The sequence below is a fragment of the Mercenaria mercenaria genome, chromosome 7 (genome assembly GCF_021730395.1).
Source record: "Mercenaria mercenaria strain notata chromosome 7, MADL_Memer_1, whole genome shotgun sequence".
Taxonomy (NCBI): Eukaryota; Metazoa; Mollusca; class Bivalvia; order Venerida; family Veneridae; genus Mercenaria; species Mercenaria mercenaria.
This window is the reverse complement of record NC_069367.1, coordinates 52,810,434-52,832,161: the sequence shown is the minus strand read 5'-3', so window position 1 is coordinate 52,832,161 and position 21,728 is coordinate 52,810,434. Positions and strand designations below refer to the sequence as shown.

The 21,728-nt window shown below is 33.8% G+C and overlaps 4 protein-coding genes across 6 annotated transcripts in view; all 4 read right to left on the bottom strand.

Moving 5' to 3' along the window:
* The window catches only part of LOC123555392 (uncharacterized), a 120,546-nt gene that overhangs the window by 61,187 nt on the left and 37,631 nt on the right, over nucleotides 1-21,728 (bottom strand). The window contains exons 1-4 of one of the 3 annotated variants that reach the window (XM_053548394.1): nucleotides 5,704-5,997; nucleotides 1,683-1,818; nucleotides 939-1,320; nucleotides 495-612 (exon numbers count right to left, since the gene is read on the bottom strand). In XM_053548394.1, the coding sequence (XP_053404369.1) occupies nucleotides 495-612; nucleotides 939-1,320; nucleotides 1,683-1,818; nucleotides 5,704-5,820 (753 nt within the window). In that variant the 5' untranslated portion in view covers nucleotides 5,821-5,997. Of the gene's footprint in view, nucleotides 1-494; nucleotides 613-938; nucleotides 1,321-1,682; nucleotides 1,819-4,669; nucleotides 5,012-5,703; nucleotides 5,998-21,728 lie in introns of those variants that run through there. The other 2 variants (XM_053548396.1, XM_053548395.1) reach the window with 2 other exon arrangements.
* LOC128558597 (uncharacterized) lies at nucleotides 11,010-13,106 on the bottom strand. The gene is made up of 3 exons (XM_053548400.1): nucleotides 12,783-13,106; nucleotides 12,156-12,240; nucleotides 11,010-11,985 (listed from the first exon to the last, which is right to left on the bottom strand). Exons 1-3 carry the CDS (start codon nucleotides 13,011-13,013, stop codon nucleotides 11,753-11,755), a joined length of 549 nt encoding a protein of 182 aa, XP_053404375.1. The 5' UTR covers nucleotides 13,014-13,106; the 3' UTR covers nucleotides 11,010-11,752.
* LOC123554154 (uncharacterized) lies at nucleotides 13,513-21,562 on the bottom strand. Its single transcript, XM_053548399.1, has 8 exons — nucleotides 21,352-21,562; nucleotides 20,365-20,502; nucleotides 19,867-20,061; nucleotides 18,082-18,238; nucleotides 15,838-15,976; nucleotides 15,221-15,429; nucleotides 14,904-15,001; nucleotides 13,513-13,834 (listed from the first exon to the last, which is right to left on the bottom strand). Exons 3-7 carry the CDS (start codon nucleotides 19,969-19,971, stop codon nucleotides 14,955-14,957), a joined length of 657 nt encoding a protein of 218 aa, XP_053404374.1. The 5' UTR covers nucleotides 19,972-20,061; nucleotides 20,365-20,502; nucleotides 21,352-21,562; the 3' UTR covers nucleotides 13,513-13,834; nucleotides 14,904-14,954.
* LOC123555395 (calponin homology domain-containing protein DDB_G0272472-like) overlaps nucleotides 21,340-21,728 on the bottom strand; it is a 32,118-nt gene continuing 31,729 nt past the window's right edge. Inside the window, exon 8 of the mRNA XM_053547182.1 lies at nucleotides 21,340-21,568. Coding sequence (XP_053403157.1) covers nucleotides 21,340-21,568 — 229 coding nt within the window. The remainder of the gene's footprint in view (nucleotides 21,569-21,728) is intronic.

Here is a 21,728-nt window from a genome sequence, read left to right as displayed (position 1 = left end):
CTGTAAATGGGTACCAGCAAATTGCTGGGGTTGAGGTATAACTGGTTTTAACTGTTCTTAATATAGGGTCGCAGAAAAGCTCTACAGAGCTTATGTTAATTGTTTCACCAAGCGACGGTAAATAAAACTTACTCCAATGTTTGAAGCAACTTGTCTGAAGTCAGAGCATCGAGAGCCTAATTTGTAAGGGAACTACTAAGAAGTTGCAAGACGTTTTCAAGACAATATTTTCATGTCAAGCGAACATTGTGTGAGAAATAATATGAACAAAAACATAAATTTGGATTGGCAAGACTGCAAATTAACCAAGAAATAATGCGCTAAAAGTTTTCAAACGAATGTCTATTCATGAACAAAATTTCAAGATAAGATATCAACGATTAATGAATGTACAGTTAAATTCATAATCTGACAGATGTATGTTCTAAACACTATTTTTGATACTATTATGTAGTCGTTAAAATCATGGAGGCTTAGTTATTTTCAAGATTAACCTTTAAACGTTCTTCTTCCTCTTGCTTTCGGCGTTCTTCTTCCTCCATTCTTAGTCTTTCTTCTTCTTCTTTTCGTCTTCGTTCCTCCTCTGCTTTACGTTCGGCTTCTTCTTTCTCTCTATAAACATATAAATATACATGTCATTTCTTTCATTTATATCTATACAAATAAAGGTTTTTGTCGTATTTTTGCGGAACGTTTTTGCGCAACTCTCTCTTTTCTTGACCCCTTCTCATTTATAAATGTTCATACAATATCATAAGAATGGAGAAATAAAGGAAAACATGACCGAAACTGAACTTGTTTTTGAGCTACATTTGTCCTCGTCAGGGATACATCCTTCTTATGTTTAAGTTTCTCAGATTTTGTGGGGTATTTTTATTTGTCATAATTTAACAATATTTATTACATTGAAAGTGAATAATGTGAACTGCTACATATACCTTCTTTTCCGTTCTTCCTCTTCCTTCCGTTTTTTCTCCTCTCTTTCTCTCCTTTCCCTTTCTTCTCTTTCTCGTCTCGCTCTCTCCTCTTCTTCTTTCTTTTTCTGTTCTTCCAACATTTTTCGTTTCTCCTCTTCAAAGCTCTGTGCTTTTGCATCTTTCCAGCTTTGCAGACAACCTTTGAGTTCTTCTATGTCATCGTACCAGACGTCTGTACCATCTTTCAGTTTTGCGCAGACAATTTCAGTTTCTTGCATCAATTCATTAAGACGGTCGTTCATTATTTCCTTGGATATATTCTGGAGTTGATGTGCCAACTGAAGCTTTGCAAGAGCCGATTCCCTGGCAGTTATTGGTCCCCCATTCCCAGGTTGAAATGTTGCTGCAAAATACATTTACCACAATAAAATCTTCAGAAGAAAAATCCAAAACATTTAAAGTCTTAAGTTGATAATTGGTTTATATAACATAGCTTATAATGGCAAACTTCAACAATGTGGTTCTTAACAATAATGCTGATACAAATGTTGTTGGTCTATTGTGGATTGTCACATTAATTTCTCAAATTATATCATAGCTAGCAAAGCATTCATTATCAAACAATAGATTCAGAATATTTTTGATCGCAAGTTACAAGTAACATTAATCATATCGAAGTATCTTCATTGGAGATCCAGGTATGCATCATGGTTTATTTATACTACATTTGTATTTTACTCAACATATTAAATCGTTTCAATTTACCAAATATCTTTTGAATGGCATCTTGATTTTTCTTAATTATGGCCATCTGAGCATTTCTCAACTCCTCAATCTTCTTCTCTATTTGTTCAATGTATGATTTAACTTTTGAAACTTCGGTCTTGGCTCCATCTAAAACCTGTGTAATTACAAAATAATATTTGTTGCGAAATTAAGTATATCACAATGACTTAAGTCACAGTAGCTTTCTATTAATTCAAATATTAGTATATGTTTTTGTTTAATTGTACACCATAATCATAATAATTATTACTAATCAACTAATAAGATTACCATAAATCTGATTAGATGTAGACAATGAACTGAAATAATTTGTGATATGGATTTAAAATGAATTCAATGACCACATCGCAAAACATTCCCTATCAGATAATATTTTCCATGTTCGGTCGCTAATTACGCTGACAATAATCGTTTTTATACATGTTTATTGTATATTTAAGGGATATCGAGCTGCATGTATGCATCGTGATTTATTTATTACCTTATTTTATCAATAAACAATTAAAAATGAAAAATAAAAATGTTCTTGCTCATGGGCTCGAACCAGCGAGTTACCGCATACGAGCCATGTGCTATAACCACTGAGCCACCGATACGAACGACAAGCACGTGTTTCACTAATGATATTTAGACACTTAACTAAAATTTCTATCCTTAAAACATATGGATAGCAACGAAGTTGGGCCGACTATTATAATATCGAATGCAGTGTATGCACATTTGACAGGTTAAAATATAGCACAACACGAAGATGAAATAAGATAAGAAATTGTTAATTATAGTACTAGTGACATATGCATTTATACGAACTAACAAGAAACATCAATACAAAAAAGTACCAGACTCAATGGGCCTATAAGTCACCTTACCCCAACAATTAAGTATAGAATGTACTTTAATAAAATAGATATAATAGAAATCGCAGACATGTTATGTATTACTAATAAAAGACAAATCAGTAAGTGTGACAGTAGTATAAACAGTTATTTATTCCTGTAATACACAGACCTATACCAGTTATTAGTTTATCAAAATTACAGGATAGAACAGAATCGAAAAAAAGCATTAAACTGTCAAATTAATGAGTATGATTACTCTGAAATGCGTCTGACATAGAATTCGAACCGTTCCGGATGATTTGGTCATGTCCATCTAAACGGGCAAGAGAACACCGGTGGTACATCTAACAGAAAAATAACTACATTTGTATGTAATTAAAACAGCATAAAGGGCATTACTATTGTACTCAGAACGTATCTTACAGAGAAAGGGGCTTAGATACTCGTTATATTATGATATGTAAAGGCGCGAAAACTGTCTAACTTCTGACAATAAAACGTACATATATTACCTAAAATGAATTAAGCATCATACATGACAAGGATAGTGGGTTATTATTATTTTACAGTAATAGGCAGGTGCTATCCTAAACTGGCTTTGGTTAACAGTTAACTTAGCAAATTCATGGTATTTGCTGCTATGTTAAATCTTTTTAACAAAGTATGTAAGTAAAATACGAAATACAGTCTCTCTCATAGTCAGACGGATTTGAAATTCACCTGATTATCGCTTGAGCATATTACCTAGGTCTTCACCTCAAACTCAGAATAGCATTAAAACACACAAACACGTATAAAAGCGGTAATACCTCTTTAGTTAAACGATATTAACAAACAAGAATATTATTGTATTATTGTAAGGCAAATATTTGTTTGCAATAAATATCAGTCTTATCAATAAATATACAGCATAATCGTTTTATGTACTCTCTTGGTCACATTTTCTTTCTTTTCAGAATAACCAAATAGAACTTGTATAGAAATAGCACGCTGTGTTTCATTCATCAACTAGACGAAACGTCTCGACATTTATCTATTTCAAGGAAGTATCATTTAAAGTCAGCGACCTTAACCACCCAAAAATTAGGGCTTCATTGCATTTTAACCTAGTGATTATGTTTTTTAACATACCGTAGAATTTGCATTTATTTAATATTATGCAGAAACGATTATTGGCAAGACCAATTAACATTGTTTTAGCTTTTGTTGTCAGATCTGTTTATATCATCGCTTAAAGTGGTGGTTTGCTTTTCTTTGTTAGATTTGATACTTGTGTTATCAATCAGAAAACTAATTGTTTTGAACTATAGATATATTTTACGCTTTTTGTATATATGTGTCTTCCTAATCTGACGTATGCATAAAAGTCAATCTTAATTGATACTTAATGTTTTAAATTTCCACATAATAACCATAGGGTTTTTTAATGAATCTTAAAATGAAAAATTGAATAAAACCCACCAAGTTTAAATTTTGAAAAGCTGCAATGAAGATTATTTACTCTGTCAAATGCAGTATAACTGTTTGTATCTCTTAGGTTTTTTTTTCTTGTAATATGTTTGTTTATTTTGTAAACAGTTTGATTATGTCAAAATCAATAATAGCAAGTACTACAGCTACTTTATCTGTAGAGTTTAATAGGTGTACAACGTCATTAAGTATATTCTACATGCCTTAATCATAAATTGAAATGGTTTATGTTTTAATTTCACGTGAGACATATCAATATATTTTTCTTTGACAAGGAACTGTAATACGGATAAAACATTTTGTAAAATCATTGAAAATACAAATACATTTAAGGTCGACATTAACACCCCAGTATACATTATCATTCATGGCTAAGCGGCTTTACATATATTATCTAACGTTCACTCTGTAAATGGTAGGTCTATATATTAACAATAAAAGGAGCAAACATCCGCTATCAACCAAAAGAAAATCAGATTTTCCCAATACTGTGGTCGTAAGGCTATGAAAAGGTTCAGAGTTAACACATAGAAAACTGTGTATGGTGTGTGATAGGAGCCTGATCGAAGGTGAGACGCGCTTTTTTAAATGTTTGTAACAGTCTCAGGAGAAATATGTAGCCTAAACCGGGACTCGAACCTCGGACCTTCGGCTTACCTTGCCAACGCTCTATCAATTGAGCTACCGATTCCGCTCGATACGAGAACCGCTACACACCTTTCCTCTTATTGCGAGACATTAGCAAGCCTGGTCAATGTCTGCCGCAGACTATTAACCGAACTCAGATGCACACCCTAGCCAAACTGCTTCACCATGCATGGGCTCCAAGGGTGAACGTATCGGTGGAACCAAATGTAACCGTCTCAGGAAAAACGCGGAGCCTCGACCGGCACTCGGACCTCGGACCTTCGGCTTTCCGTGCCAACGCTCTGCCAACGGAGCTACCGAGGTCACCCGATACTAGAACCGCTACATGTTATTTATGTCAAAATTTTAGATCTGTCATGTGTAGCAAAACAATTGTGTCCTGAAGCAACAATATTATATCACATGTTTAACATGCATATTTTACCTTTATAATAAAGTCGTTATCTAGTATAGGTAAAATACATAAAATACTATAACTTGAACATATAAAATTTAAGTTTCCACAAGGATTCTCATTCAGAGCAGCTATAATTAGTTGTCATAAACTTGCCGTATTTATGTACATTATTTGAACGAAAGTAGAACTGACGTTGAATAGGAAATTTTAACAATTATTTCCAACAGAAACCGTTATTTACTAAATATTTAAACTAGCTCAACTATAAACGACCACAATCCAAGTGTGTAAAATACTAATGAAAATCATATTATTATTTTAGTCTTCCCTCCCGAGTAAGCGATAAATTTGATAAAAAGCTTCCATTGCGGCATAAAATTACTATTTACAACAAGTAATCTGTTGTACTTTTATCGTGTTTTTTTTTCTTACTAATACTTCTGTTTCTATCACTTGCAATACAATTGAAGCAACGCAAAATAAACCAGAGCAAATTTAGTCACTAATACTTACTTCAAGTCGGATAAAGAATTAACAAAATATGAGATAAATCAGTCACGAGTACATGTGCTAATATCAACTTATTCAATTTTATATACAAAACATGTAATTATAACAATCATGTACATGTTTAAGAAAAAATTACCTGTTTAACACTGCTATTGTAGGACTCCACGGCATCGAGATTTCCCGGAGGATCCTGAATTCTCTTGAAGGATTTGATTTGCTCAGATAAAATAAAAAGTGCCTTTACATCAGCCATTTTGATACAAATATTTTCTAACTTTGACAGCTAAACCAGCTAATAACTTTATACTTTTCACTGCGACCTTTCCTTTCTTAAAAACTGATCGTGTAAAACGTAAAATGTATTGGCTGTCATTGGTAAATACCGATGATAGACCCGGAAGGAAATAAGAAAGGTTTTAACTAGTCCCAGGTTAAATAGATCGGTGACCGATGTTTCAATGAAATTAATTCTTTTCATGAACATTGACATAAATTCACGTTTTTATAATTTATGTCAATGTTTATGAAAAGAATAATTTCATTGAAATTTCGTTAATCGATCTATTTAACCTGGGACTAATTAAAACTTATTTCTTATTTCCTTCCGCGTCTACCATTGGTATTTACAAATGACAGCCAATTCTGTTTGCACAGTTAGAAAAAAGACGAATATATGACTTTACTACCTAATGGTGTGTTTTTGGTATCTTCATAACGAACTGGGCAGCTTGCCACATTGGGAGGTGTGCGTATTACACCCGACATATGAATGCTTCAACATTCTGACTTAAACCGCAAGATCACCATTCCTAAAAAGTGGCATCCACTGTGTATAGATAAAACAGAAAAATATATATACACATTAGTACTCAGTACGTATTTGTTTTGTTTCTTGCTTTCTTCAATTTGAAAATAATAACATTATTGAAGGGTTTCCCCCCCTTAAAGATCTATGTTTCGATCGAGTAAATACTTAAAAGAGTCCGTATCTTGTTCTTTTTATATGTAATGTGAATGTATTTGCAGCATAATTTTACTCCCAATACAAATATCTTAACCTATCAACCATTAATTCAATTTAAACGATATTGTCAATACAACTTCAGTCCCATTTAAAACCGCTCGTCAAAAATGTTTTGTATATAATACATAATCGCATTTTTCGTTCAAATGAAATTGTGTTTATCAAAGCGGTATAGATAATTTGACAAGTAAAGATCATTTCAGTTAGAAATGTTAGTCTGCACTTATTCCTCTCGTAACTTGCTTCTTCAAAATGGAAGAGAAAAATGTATAGAAACGTAGCTTGTTCATACTTAAATGACATTTTACAGTATTAAGGCAAGCGGCGATAGAAAAGATAGTAACAATTGTAGATATCAGTTAAAATATATAAATTCCTCCTTCAAAGCTATATAAAATCAGAGAATATTTACATTCTGTCTTTCTTACATACAAGTACAGCTCTAGAGATATAACCCGCCAGCTTAGCTCAATAGGGAGAGCGCCGATCTATGGATCGCGGGGTCGTGAGTTCGATCCACGGGCAGGCCGTATGTTCTCCGTGACGATTTGATACAAGACATTGTGTCTTAAATCATTCGTCCTCCACCTCTGATTCATGTGGGGAAGATTGCAGTTACTTGCGGAGAACAGGTTTGTACTGGACACTGGTAAGTTAACTGCCCGCCGTTACATAACTGAAATACTGCTGAAAAATGGCGTTAAACCCAACACAATCAAAACAAAAAGTTCTAGAGATAAAAATATTTGCACCACAACGAGTCAAAAGTGTAATTAAATGTAACACGTTGACATGATAAATCAATGTTATCACAAATAACATATATACAGCTGTGTGTATTTTATTTCTCCATGTTAAAATAAAACTTCACGACAATATTTAGAGCGTCCTCTATTGTACTGTAAACTGAAAGATAGATGCACCTGTCGATACCTGATAAGTACATGACACAAACATACCTGAGTAACGTGCCGTTGGCTGGTAAATAAAATCTCAAGAATGTTTTTATATTTCATTTTAAAACTGTAACATATTTTTGGTAAAACAGTCAAATGATTTTATATTGATTGCGGTTAAAGCTGTCATATAGGACCTAGGAGAAACAACTGATGAAGAAATTTGACTTTAACTCCTTGTTTCAGTGCAGACACACAAAGATTACCTGTACCAAAGTTCGTCTTAAAACATTTAATTTTAAAACCACTTTTTGTCATCATGGGTGTCAGTTTGAAATTAGCGTAAGGGCAAATGATTATACCTTTCTGTCATTGTAACCGGATCATCTCGTAATTTGCAACATGTAACTATATGTACTGAAATTGTTTTTAGAATGAGTACCTCAGACGCTTGCTTTTAATAGAAAATGCTAAAACGACACTTTTTATGCTAGTGCTATTTATGATTCAGTTCGGAAAAACTAATGTCTGGTTGATTAATATGATTTTAATTGTACAGCGTGTATGTTATCTTTATTTACCGTCTGTGAAGTTGAACCTTGCAATATGGTTAAAGCAAACGACGTGAACCACATTTTGAAAATAAGTGATAATAGAAATAAAAAAAAATGTTTTGAATGTCCCACAAAATCTGTTGTAAATATAAACTTTAAAATTCAGATTCATACCAAGTATGCAATTTGAGCTTTGAACGTAATGTAAAAGGATTTTCTGTTCAATGACAGGACGAATACCACTAGTTCCAAAGAGAAATGTAGAATTTCATATCTATTGTCTTAGTGCTGGTCTCAGTACGTATACCTGTACTACATATTAATAGTTCAACAACTTTAAATGTGTTTGGGGCTATCATTTGAAATAGGAATTTTAGCGTAGTTTTAGAATCCAAACATACGAGTTTAACACGTCAAAACATAATACAGTCATTTTGTTAAGACCGAATTGATTTAACGTTTAAATACAAACGAGGTAAGTTTTCGGGGAAATCAGTTATTTAGTTTTAAAATCACGTTATTATTTGCTACAGTGTTCTTAATTTTAGTGTTCTGAAGTTGTGTATAGAAAGAATATAAAGAAATAAGACCATGCTTCACAGTATGAAAATGTAAAAGTAATTAGAATATTTCGAAGATTTATTAACTTTTTTCCAATATTAACATTTATTAATTTATAATTTGTATGACATTGTGCCGCTGTCAAACGCTGATGACTTGAATAAAAAACAAAATTAAAATCCCTCGACTGGAACGTTTTGGACAGACCACGAGCTTCCACTTTCCCTTCAATGTTACACAGTAAATAAATTGAATGACCTGTTGATAGCCTTGGGAGACTCTGATTGCTTTTCTTATGCTCAGATTTTCCGTAGAATTTACTTCCATATATTTTCTTTACTTAAGAAAATAACAACACTTTCTTTTTAAATTCAATTTATACTTAGAATAATTGTTTTCCTTTTACAAATTATTCAAGTATTGTCAAAAAGAGAACAAACCATTTATGAAAAGTATATATTTCTCACAGTGTATGAATAGTACAGGCGATCTAAGATATAAGGAAAGGAAAACTTGTTTGTTTCAGTGTAAGAGCACACTATCGTTTCTTTGAATGAACACCCTTAGTGAAAATGTATTAGTAAGATATATGGGTCCATAAGGTATTCTAGGGGCCTGAGATTTTCCTGAAAACTATCTGACCCCGAGTTTGCTTGGACAAGTATTCACGATATAATCTGGCTCCCACACAGCTGCAAAAGTCGGATTGCTCCAGGTCAGATTTTTAAAAAAAAGAAGGAAAGAAAAAATACAGATTTCCATTATGCTGATAGCCATCATGATATTATTTTCCTTCAGTTGCATTTTTTAAGATTTTATAGCTACACAGTGTATATATCATTACGAAACACACTTGTTTCACTATTAATACCCCAGTCACACATACGGCGGGGATAGCTACGTCTAGCCACGGATAGAAAAGTTGTAATCCGTATCGATCCGTACCTCAAAGTAGTAATCCGTATCAATCCGTACCAACACTCGGTCAAAACGTATTCAAGACTTGTCCTAAATTTGCAAGTTTCTCCAACTTTTGAACATGCACAAAAGTTTGAGCGACCCGTAGCCATTTAAGCGTGACTTTAGTCGAACTTAGTTGAAACTTATTCATCCGTAGTTAAACGTACTAAACGTAGTTATCCGTACTGATACGTACCTTGCCATATTTTGACATGGTGTCAAAAATTATCGTAATGAAAACGCTGACTACACGTGGCCTATTAATATGAAACTTACCGACCCGTTACTTAACCTAAATGCGAATGGAGTCATGCGTATTGATCCGAAGCTGAACGTAGTTATCCGAGGCTGTCCGTACGTATGCATAGTTCAACGTAGTTCAATGCAGACCATCCGCGCGCTGGGCATTTTACTTAAATATCGTTAAATCAAGTTAAAATCATATATAGTCGTGATTTAATATTGGGTGTTTCATTTTTTGAAAATGACGACTAACTGGCCATCCTAGATATTATTACACCATCTTTTTACACGTCAATAAACGCTTATTTTCTTTCCATGCATAATATATAGTGAATTTTATTATAAATATATTAAGTTTTATTATAAAATCACGCTCGAAATCAGCATTTGTCATTCGATGTATTCAGTCATCCATGGTACCAAGCCTCAACAAATAAATGATAGTTTTCTTTTCTACTACAGCTTTTTGGTTCATCTTACATAGAATAAAACTTACTTCTGAAGGCAGAACCTTTTACACACTGTTTTTCATTATGTTAATTATTACAGTAGCTTATTCACCGTCAAACTGAAGACTAGAACATACGTAACCTTTTTAATCAAACGAAATCACTTTTGATTTACGAAAAATATTAATGAAGGTGGATACTAATAAAAAAGGCCGTTTATAAATACAGTTGTTATGTAATAGCATACATTGTAAATATAAAATTGTTAAAACGCATCAAAATTAAAACACTTCTAACGTTATTGAGGTATCCTAGAAACTGTGCGTCAAAAACGTGCTATATTTTCAGTAAGCTGTATAGTAACAAATCTATCTTATTTTTTGTAAATACGCTCTTGCAACACCCGTGTATCTAAGTTGCCTGTGTATACTACAATGCATTAAAGAAAACCCCTAGTATTTAATCGGCATACGACATTCAAGTCAATATCGGGATAGGCTAGAAATGCCTCTTATAGAGATGACCTGCATATTTTGCATAAAACTTAATAAATACGAGTAAATACAAACAAGTATAAACTTTGTGTATGCTAGTTAAAAATGGAAAATAAACAGTAAACTTGTCACAGTGAGAAGTGTGAACATTTCAGTCTGATTCAAAATTAGCTAATAAAGCTTGAAAATCTTAACGTTACTTTTAACGTTCAACTTGTAAAAAGTTGGTATATGTCCATAAATCTTCAAAAATCATGACTGCTATCCAAATTTCAGTACCAGATTTAAAGTCTATAGAACTGAAACACAACTTTTTATTCTCTTAAAACAAAGTCAGCGCTATCTGGAAAACATTTTACAAGAAAAGTGTTAACGCTTAAAAAGGTCAGACTATAGACATTTGATATAAGTATGGTTAGGTTATGAAAAATATGTGGCAATTTAATGTTGAATTCTGAACTAAACTATGTCAGGTAATGTAGTAATGTAAACACATCTTCTAGCTAATTGGCCAGGGCTTAATTTTAATAATCGTCTATCACCTGCATTCGCAGATGGAAATGAACAATTTCTTAATAGATTTAGGCAAGGTATACTGGTGAGTGCTAGCCTTACCACCATAAAAGGACTTGCAACAGAATGAAAAAGAACTATCAACAGCAACCAGTAAAGTATAAATCCTGTATCTATTTACAGATGCATTAACAGGTTTCGCAACAAGTACACAATGAGCATTGTAGTATCTGGATTTTCAGTTACGTAATTTCTATTGAAAAGACAAGATATATTTGCTAAGGTTTTTAGTAATACAGATAATTTTATTTATTATACGACATTTGCTGCATGTACATGAATATGGTTTAAGCTATTTTCATCTGTTCGTCTTCAATTTCTTCATCCATACTCATGTTAGTCATTCTGACGTAAAGAGAAAATAGATTGTACTGTATTCCTCCGCTGATGCCTATGTAGACAACATATTACATCTGTACGTTCGGTTTCGTTTAGATACATGTACTCCTTAGATATTCTAGTGAAGTGTCCCCGTATTTGATAACTTGGTCAGACTCTCTCCATTCCATCATAACAGCTGTATACTGACGTTTGATGTTGTTCGAATTTTGTTCGATGCAACTCGAAATTCGTTTACTGTCTAATCCAAGATCTTGGCCTAATGTCTGAATGTCTTTTGTTATACCTTGAGCTAGCCCAGTTAGCACAGCATCCGACACGCTTTCTATGTATGAAATTATACATTAATGAAATTAACATTGAAAGGGTTGGAAATAGTTTGATTAATTAAAATAATGATTTATTGTCACTTTTATATAAAAATGTGTTATCTTTAACGTCAGTATTCAAATTACAATCAAACGCAAAGATTAGCAAAATTGATGATCTGTGTACCTTTTTGAAATCGTACAAAGCTCATACATGACTCTGCTATGTCTTTATATCCGTCAGATGTTAAGGCAGTTGTTATGGGTTCCATCTACAAAAGAAAATATTAGAGATCATTTCAATATGTATTTTGTTTGCAACTGATATTTTTTTTAACTCAAATTTAGGTATCTTTTTACATAAATGTTTTCAGAGATGGTTTTCAATTTACGTTTTCAATACATCTTTTTCTTGGCGATATAGTAACTTTTTGTGCCGATTTGTCGTTAAATCCGACTCCTTCAACGCACTCACTATAAGTTTAATCCAGCAAATGACAGAAATAAGAGCATGAAAGTATGACAATCGAATGTATACATCGTCGGTAACGTGACAAAAAACACAGTCGGCGTATGTAATTTCATTGTGATACTTGACACACAACATAAGTCATAATTTGTAAATGATAAATATAGCCTAAACACCCATGACATTTTTATGTAAAGCTTACATTTTTTGCCTTAAATTTTGTTTAATCGATTGCCGTCTAACAATTATTCTCATGAAAAGACTCAATCAAACCTACTCTGATTTCATTTTGCTTAGTAAGGTTCTAAGCTTCTAAATGATCTTCTTACATATTTTATTTACTACGTTGTCTTCATGCACAGCTTGGGTCTTCATCCAGTCCAGTAACATCGCTTTACATACTTGTTCTTCATCATTTTCGACTGACTTTCTCTTAGCTATTCTGTATCCTGAACTGAATTTTGAATCACCACATAATGATCTCAGCACTGTCTTCCAAATATCTGTGTCATCCTTGCACAATAGTTTAGACATATAGAATGTCAGGTACGTCACTGCAACATAAGGTATTTGCATTTACATTCTGATAAACATTAGTAATATTGTTACTAATCATCACACATCAGATATTTTTCTCAATCGGAACAAAACTTACGGTAGAATTATTAGCACTTATTACATGTGCAACACCTCTCTCCTCCCCTCCACACGCCCCCCCCCCCCCCCCCCCCCCCCCCCCCCCCACCACCGTCAACGCCGCCTTGATACTTAATACTGGAAAACATTATAACAGAAATAAGATAGAATAACAAAATTTAAATAGGATTTGTAAATAACAACTTGTCATCATCCATCTTCATTTTCAATACCATAAACACCCAGCATCATCATTGTCATTTTTCATTCATTCGGTCGTCCGTAGTCTTGGTAGCTGAAAATTTTCAAATGTCACAAGTAAAAAAAAATAAACGGTATAGTTTAAGGACATTCCTACAAAAATACGTTGGAGGAAGTACACAACAAAGATCTTTCAAGCAGAAAATTGTTAAAAATTAATTGTCCACCACAATGTCATATTTTAAGTTTTCTTCAACGTGAAGGATAATGCTTATGAATTAGCAAAGGTAGCCTTATTATTGCAGTTTGCAATTAATGTCTGTTAAATGAACTTTTGCGGAGACTAATTTATGCGACAATACATGTCATACCTTTGGGAGAGATATTGTCAATTCGACTGAAAGTGTGAATAACTTTTCTGAAGTTACATGTTTCTTTATAACAGTACTTCTTATTGTTCCGGCATAGGCTTGAAGATCTTTCTGTTTCCAGGAATCCTTTACGCGAAGTGTCAAGTCAGTCGCAACCCCGCCAATGTACGTCAAATAAGTAAATATGTTCTAATAAAGAATAAAAAGCCATCATTCAAAAACATTTTTTCATTTGTAAATGAAAAGCACTCTTTAAAGCAGGGTATTTCTCTATGAATTATCGATTTATACAAAATAAGGTGATTAAAATGTAGCATATTAATGTTAAAAAACCATTCGGGCATTACAGAAGGCACGATCCACCTGAGTATAACCAACGAACTTTCGATAGCCATAAAGTCGGCTTTCCCACACAAAAGAGTTTCTTTTACCCAAAAAACGAGGTTTATGCTCGCCCGCTTAGCTCAGTAGGGAGAACGCAGATCTATGGATCGCGGGGTCGTGAGTTCGAGCCCTGGGCGTTCTCCGTGACAAATTGATAAAAGACATTGTGCCTGAAATCATTCGTCCTCCACGTCTGACTCAATTTGGGAAGTTAGCAGTTACTTGCGGAGAACAGGTTTGTACTGGTACAGAATCCAGGAACACTGGTAAGGTTAACTGCCCACCGTTTATATCTGAAATACTGCTGAAAAAATGGCTTAAAACCAAAAACAATCAAACAAACAAAATGAGGTTCCGAAAACACAGCGATGAGAAACAAATGGTTTAAAGTAAATTACCTTTACAAAATGACCACGCCCCGCCCACTCAGTAGGGAGAACGTTGGTCTACAGATCGCATGGTCGCGAGTTCGATCCCCGGGCGTGACGAATGTTATCGGTGACAATTTGATAATCGATATTGTGACTGACATCATTCGACCTCCACCTTTGATAATTCATGTGGGTTAAGAATATTGGAACACTGGTTAGGTTTATAGTCCGCCGTTATATGACTGAAATACTGTTGAAAAACGGCGTTAACCCAAAACAAACAAACAAACAACACGACCACGGAAGTCCTTTTTGCGCAAGGACAGTTTATCTATTAAATATTCAAAGATCCAATATATCGGAATTCAAAAGGAAACAGGAAAACCATGTGAAGCATATAAACATTGAACATATACAAAATCAAACAACTTAATCGTGTTTGCAGAACCAAACTTACATGCTGTATTGTAATTCATTTTGATATAATTGAATTAAAACATTACCTTTTGATTTGGTTCCTTTGTAATTTCAATATTCCCCGTGCAGTTGACCTCCTACTGTTGGCCTTCCTGCAAACTGAATTCAGCGCTTCGATCTGGACCTTGAAATTGAATGTCTACGTATACATATTAATGCGTTTAAAATGCCAAAAGACAGTTTCTGTAAAAACCAAAAATTATACGGAATGCGTTTATTTAGACCCTTTTAAATTGCAAGGTATTTATTTATGAAATAATACAAGTCCTAAACATGTTACAAGAACAACACCTGAACTTCACATATTCCGTTCTGAAATGAAACGACTGATATTGCATGGTACCTTCTGTATATCCATTCCCTTTCAGAAATTCTAATGTGTCCTTGATAATCTCCCGTCTTACAATTCTTAATGCACATTTCTTTAAATCATCTTCATGTTGTTTAGCAATCATCACAACGACTGTCTTGTTGATGCAGATATGCAAGGCCTCTGCAATGCTAGGCACATTTTCTTTCGGAAAACTTGATGGCATATCTACTTCAATTATGCTACAAAATATGACATGCTACACTTAGTCGAACAGTCGCAAACAGAGTGAAGTAATCTCAATACATTTTGCCTCTCGCTGCCGCCGAGTTGGTATGAATTTGAACCATGGCTCCGCCTTTATGCATTTGATATTATGTGCAGCGCACGAAAGCACTCGTTCGTTAAAAGGTACAGCCATTATGCGTTCGTATCAGTTGTCGTTTTGATATTACATTCAGTCCATCCGATAAAAGTTTATGGAGGTTATGAGCTGCAAAATTCTTTTCCACTTTAATTTGAAAATAACGCAATTGTACAACTATATCACTATGATAAGAATGATATTTGAAAACGCAAATGAAATAAAATAACATTATTCTTGGCAAATATATTATCAAATTCATAACGTCAGGAAATATAATGCGTACGTGTATTTCTGTCGACCTGGAGGAAGCATTACTGTTACATCGTCCAGATGTCCTTTATACTCAACATCAGCAAACTTCCATACTTTGTCGTTTGTCGTATACATCTGGTATGTCTTTCCACGTTGAAACTTCCCATCATCTTAATTTCATCAATTTGAATTAATAGATACCAAGAGGCATTTATCTGCTCAAATTATGCAATATATAAAGTGACTCCATATATATAAAAAAGACTTAGATCTAAATGAAACAGGTACGTTCTAAATCAAGCATATATCACATAAAATAAAAACATACTGTAGTAATTGTGCGGATCTGAATCAGACATTTTATTAATATTGCATTCCTCAAAGGGTTATATGAAAAAAATTCACATTGAGAAATATAAATATTTGATATTATACCTCAAACACGTAGTCTAAGAGCGTCTTAAATTTTGTTGGAAACGTCACTGTAATAGGTTAAATAACATTACTGAAATAATTAATAATATGTGCTGTAGAACATCCAGGATAACTAGCAAATTAAATGAATTGGTCCCACACCGAATGGGTTTGTGGCGGAGAATGGCAAAGAAATATATCAGGAAGTAGGATTGGTCAAATACTACATAATCGTAGGCTGTAGTTCCCTAAATTATGACCTTTTTCGTAAATCGATATCAAATAGTCCCTAATGTACATCCGGTGAAGTAGAAACAGCAGATCACTACCTTTTGTTATGTCCGATTTATATGCCACAAAAACAAGTGCTCCTAAATGAATTACCCTGCGAAACGACCATTAATAACTTACTGTTTGACTGTTTGATAATGAACACCTAACTACGACTCAGAATATATCGGTCTTCACTAAAGTGGAGCAATACATCGTTGCCTCGGCGCGGTTCTCCACGTGACCGGCGTGCCGACGCGCGCGGGTGACCATTGGCGCGAAGTGGCCTCATGCAGCACATTATAAGTACAAAACAGCGTTTCTCTGCTAATTCCAACATTTTCACTATCTAGCTAAAAAATTATAATAAGAGTTTAAACAAACAAATAACTAGACAAAAACCATACTTTCGTTACACCCTATTCTTATGACATGTTTTACTGTCAAGGAAATGAATAAATATAAGTTTTCTATGAAAGCTTGTTTTCAAATCCTTTGCATTATTTTGTTTATATTTGATTTGACATATTGTATGTATGTGATTTATGTACATGATATATATTTAATAAATACGGTTTAAACCAAGAAATATATCCGGCAAAAATTAAGGATGTTTTTAAGAAGCAAATAATTTCATTAGTCAGGATCAATTTAACAGAAAACGAAGGTGTGCATGATAAATATATATTAAGTTGATCCTGACTTATGCAATCATTTTAAATGGAATATGTTTACTGTAACAGGCTTAGCTTTTAGAATTATATGGAGTTACTTGAAATGTGAGCTTGAAGTGTAACATGAACGAGATATTTTATTTGAGTAAACCGATTAGTGAAAAACATAACCTTTACAGTGCACATCACTTTATGTACTGCAGGAAGCTTTACATGTCCAGGTTCACAGTTAAACAGCAATCAAGAAGTGTTCTGTAGATCTGTAATCGAGGATATGGCCAACACACCAAGGACAGGAGTAGGTGAGTTTATATATTTCTAAAGTCATTTCTTCTTAGGAATTCTTTGAATATGTCTGGAATTACATTTTTATTACTGTCTCCTATGACGATGACATTGTGGAAATAGTCATTAAGAAATGTTCCAACTGGAAGACTAGGTGGCTTGTAAACAGCGAAGATGTTGTAAGTCCTGTCATGGCAGTTGAGCTGTATTCATGTTGATAAATATTCAGGGAATGTTTAAGGTTTAAAAAAAAAAGATGGGAAAAAATTGTTGGGTGGGGAGTGGGGGGAGATGTGACCAGGGCGAAGGGCGTGACCGGGTATGGGTACACAACTTAACAAGTTGATAATAAATTTTCATTGAAAATACGAAAGAAATTTTATGTAATTCTACCAATTGATTAGTTTGTTAAGTACAAATGTGTTGATTTGTAAACAATCAAAGGGCAAAAACTCTGAAGTTACTCAAAAAATCCTAAAGAAATCGTTTGTGCACTACAACATTATTGTGATCTAATTTTAAACAGACAGACAGACGGACAGATTGATACCAATGCCATAACATAATAGGTCCCTTTGGGCGTATAATGAACAGTAACCGGTTTTTTTTTTAACTTTACAATATGAACTCACTTTGCTTCTTTGACGCTTTCATCAGGTCAATTTCAATGGCTTTAAATGGATGTTTTCCGTTAATGAGAGTAACAATGGAACTAACAGCTTGTATATTGTCCAAAGCCTTATTGTCCTTCACAAATGAGGCAAGTGTCTGTTCGGAAACTGACTGAACCTGGATTCAAAAGCAAAGCACTTTTAGACATAGTGAGACAAATTTGTTAAAATCGTCCAGATTATCTCCAGGGTATTGTTGTTTTAGACAGGCAAAATAAGCAACATGTAAGGCCATTCGGACCACTTCTGCCAATGTTCTAAATATAGGAGTGCATACTCTTATGTCGTGAATACTTCTCCTCAATAAATTTATATCAAAATAGTGGCAATAACGTTATGCCTCACACAAGATGAATAGTATTATGTTTAATTCCAATTAAAGTTACCGGCGAAAGGAGGTAGATTTAAATGCAATACAACAAGCGTTAGGATATAAAATTGCAAATTGATTACAAGTAACTGTATCGGCAACAAACTTTGTTACATAGACCTTCACGATATAGAAAAAAGCAAGGATAAATATCCAAGGGACAGACAATGAATTGAGAAATATATATCGAATAACATGTTGCCTGGGGTACATCCACGTCGAAATGGGAGAAAATTACAAGACTAAAATTAAAGCTATCCTTCATGTCACAGTATGTATAAAAGTGGTATTAATAGAGAGAGGTAAATTTAGAAATGAAGCAGAAGTATCCGAATCCTAACTTTTATTTGGAATAGTATCCGCAAAACTAAGCAAAAAAGAAACAAACGAATTATCCGTATTAAGAATATCATCTACGTAGCGAAATGTATTATGAAATGCAGTAATAATGTCTGTCTGCGTATCTGGAGAAAGGTTCAACATAAAATCTCTTTCATAAAAATATAAAAACAAATCTGTGACAAGGGGTGCCAACTGGTTCCCAGGGGAACACCAATTACTTGTCTGAAAACTTCATTCCAAAACCTGAAGTAAATATGGTTCAATAAAAAGGAACGGGCTTTACAAACTTCGTCATAGTCCATATGATATAATTTGTAACAACGCAACTAATACAAAAATGCTTAAATCAAAATTGCAAACGAGAAATGTAGTTTTTTTGTGGCAAAATTATTTTGAATTAGGGCAGTTACTTTTTCATTTATTTAATCATGTGGTAAAGTGGTAAACAAAGTAGAAATATACGCATATACTGATTAAAGACATCTGTAACTCTTAACGTATCCAGGATTTCGCTAGAATTTTTACCGACCAAAGTAAGTGTTCACCAGAGTTTTCGTACACTAGTACTTTATCACAATATCTTTTCACGCGGGTGTTAAAAATGATATTGATAACTTGGAAATGTTTGTAGTTGTAATATTTGTATGATTGTTTAATAAGTATGTAATTAGGAAACCAATATATGGCTGGAAGTTTAAATTGCTGGCCATCAATAGGAACTGTCAAATTAGAATCTTTAGTGATTTAATCAGTGGCCAAATGTTGTTCAATAGAAAGACCTGATTTATAAGCTTACTACTTAGTTCGTTTTGTAAAAGATTAATATAATGTAGAAGTGCTAAGATTATATGATATAATCTATTTATTTTATTCTGTTGGGTTTAACGTCGCACCGACACAATTATTAATCTACATACAAAACAATAAAAGGAACGTGTCCTTAACTTGAATTAGAAGCATAGCAAACCACAGTTTTGTAATCTACATTAAATCAGAATTGCTATTTGATAGAATATAAAACTTGTAATACCGACCATTAATTTCAGTTCTGTTCTTACGCCAAATGCATTTCTTGGAACAAAGAGCTTAATGTTCTTGTCCATTGTAGATTGAACTGATATACCGGGTTTATCAACCATGATAGTTTGACATCTTGGTCTTGTTACAACAATGGCTTTAAGTGAACTGAAGTCATTAACTTCTATTCCAGCAAGTTTATTTACCAGCTTCTGCAAAAGTAGACGTTGATATATAATAGCTGTAGAGTAACGTTCCTTTACGTGGATTGGAATTGCTTTATGATGATTATACATGTTACAGTAAAATACGGTAACATAGTAAGAGACTACACTGAGTAAAAGTATACTTGTGTTAATGTTTTATAATGAATTACACTAAAATATGAATATCTAGTTGACATATATTTGCTTTTGAACAATACTATTAATAATACAAAAATAAAATCAGATATGTCGTGTTAAATTGGAAGGTTAAGCTGGAAGGTTTCATTGAATTATCTGTGATACGCATACCTCTTGTTCCTCAATATTCGACGTCGTAGGTACTGGCTAAACTGTAATCCAGTCTTTTTGATTCAATGATACTTTGACCACAGTTTCATCGCTTGAACTAAATCCAGAGTAATGTGGAATATATATCCTCGTCGGCACCTACGTAACGGGTCGAGTACAGAGTTAATTATACGAAAAGTACAAAACAAATACAGTGATATAGGGAAGTAAGACTGGGTGGTTCCAATACGCCCGCTTTCATAGCTTTGGGTATTGTATAATCACCCCTAGGATATGGTGCCTGCTTTTTACTTTTGTCTTTTGGCAGTTCCTGTGATATGCAGGCTCCATTACCTCAGATCCCCTTTCTAAATTCCATTTTGTTTAGTTCTGCCCATTGTTTTCTCATTTAGGGCAAACCCATTATTTTAACTGGGGACCATACGCCGCTTTTCATGGAATTACACCCTAGTGTGTCATTGAAGGTTCCATGTGCACCGCCGTATGAATACATCTGCGGATGTCTCTAAATTGTTTTTGTACTTGTAGCATGTGTAAATGTTGAGTTCTGCTCAACCCGGGGCTAGAGGGCGTGGACGGTAGCATGCATTTCCACTACCATCCATGAACAAGCTCAATCAAACCGAGCCTGCAACATTTTCGTTTTTGTCGTGTTGAGCGACGTGTGGAGTTTCCACTTTTTCTATTTTATCAATATGTAAGGGTTTGTACATTTGCCCGTAAATGTACAAAAACTACACGAGAAACACCAACTCTATAGTTAAATCCAATGCATCGTAAAGTACAACAGTTTGCAAACATAGAGACGTACTACACAATCTTAGAGGCAAAACAAAATAAATATATATAAAGAATTACTACAAGAAACGATCAGTACATGGCATTCTCTGTGGGTAATGAATAGTCACTAATAAATGCATTTTCAAATTAACCAGGTATTCGATATTCATTCAACAAGAGTGGAAAATGAATAATTCAGTAATGCACCTCTGAATGAAGTGTCCCCTTTACAGCATGTATGTCAATAATCGAACTGACAGGCTTTTCGTTAGTTTCAAGAATTTCTATTATTGAGTCAACTGCCTCACTTGCACAACATTCCAGGTCGTCTTTTTCAATGCTACCAGGAGGCGAAGCCATGACACATTTGATACCACCATGGTACGCCCGCTTTCCATCTACTTCATCACAGTCTCTCTGGTACCTGTTGATAATATCCGCTAATGAAAATTTAAGACAGTCATAGTTAATATCCTACATGTGTGGAAAATTCATAATCTACTTTAACTAACGTAACTAGTATGATTCGCAAAATATGAATGAGTAAATTCATGGTCAATGTGATTCTTAAGTGAAATCTCTTG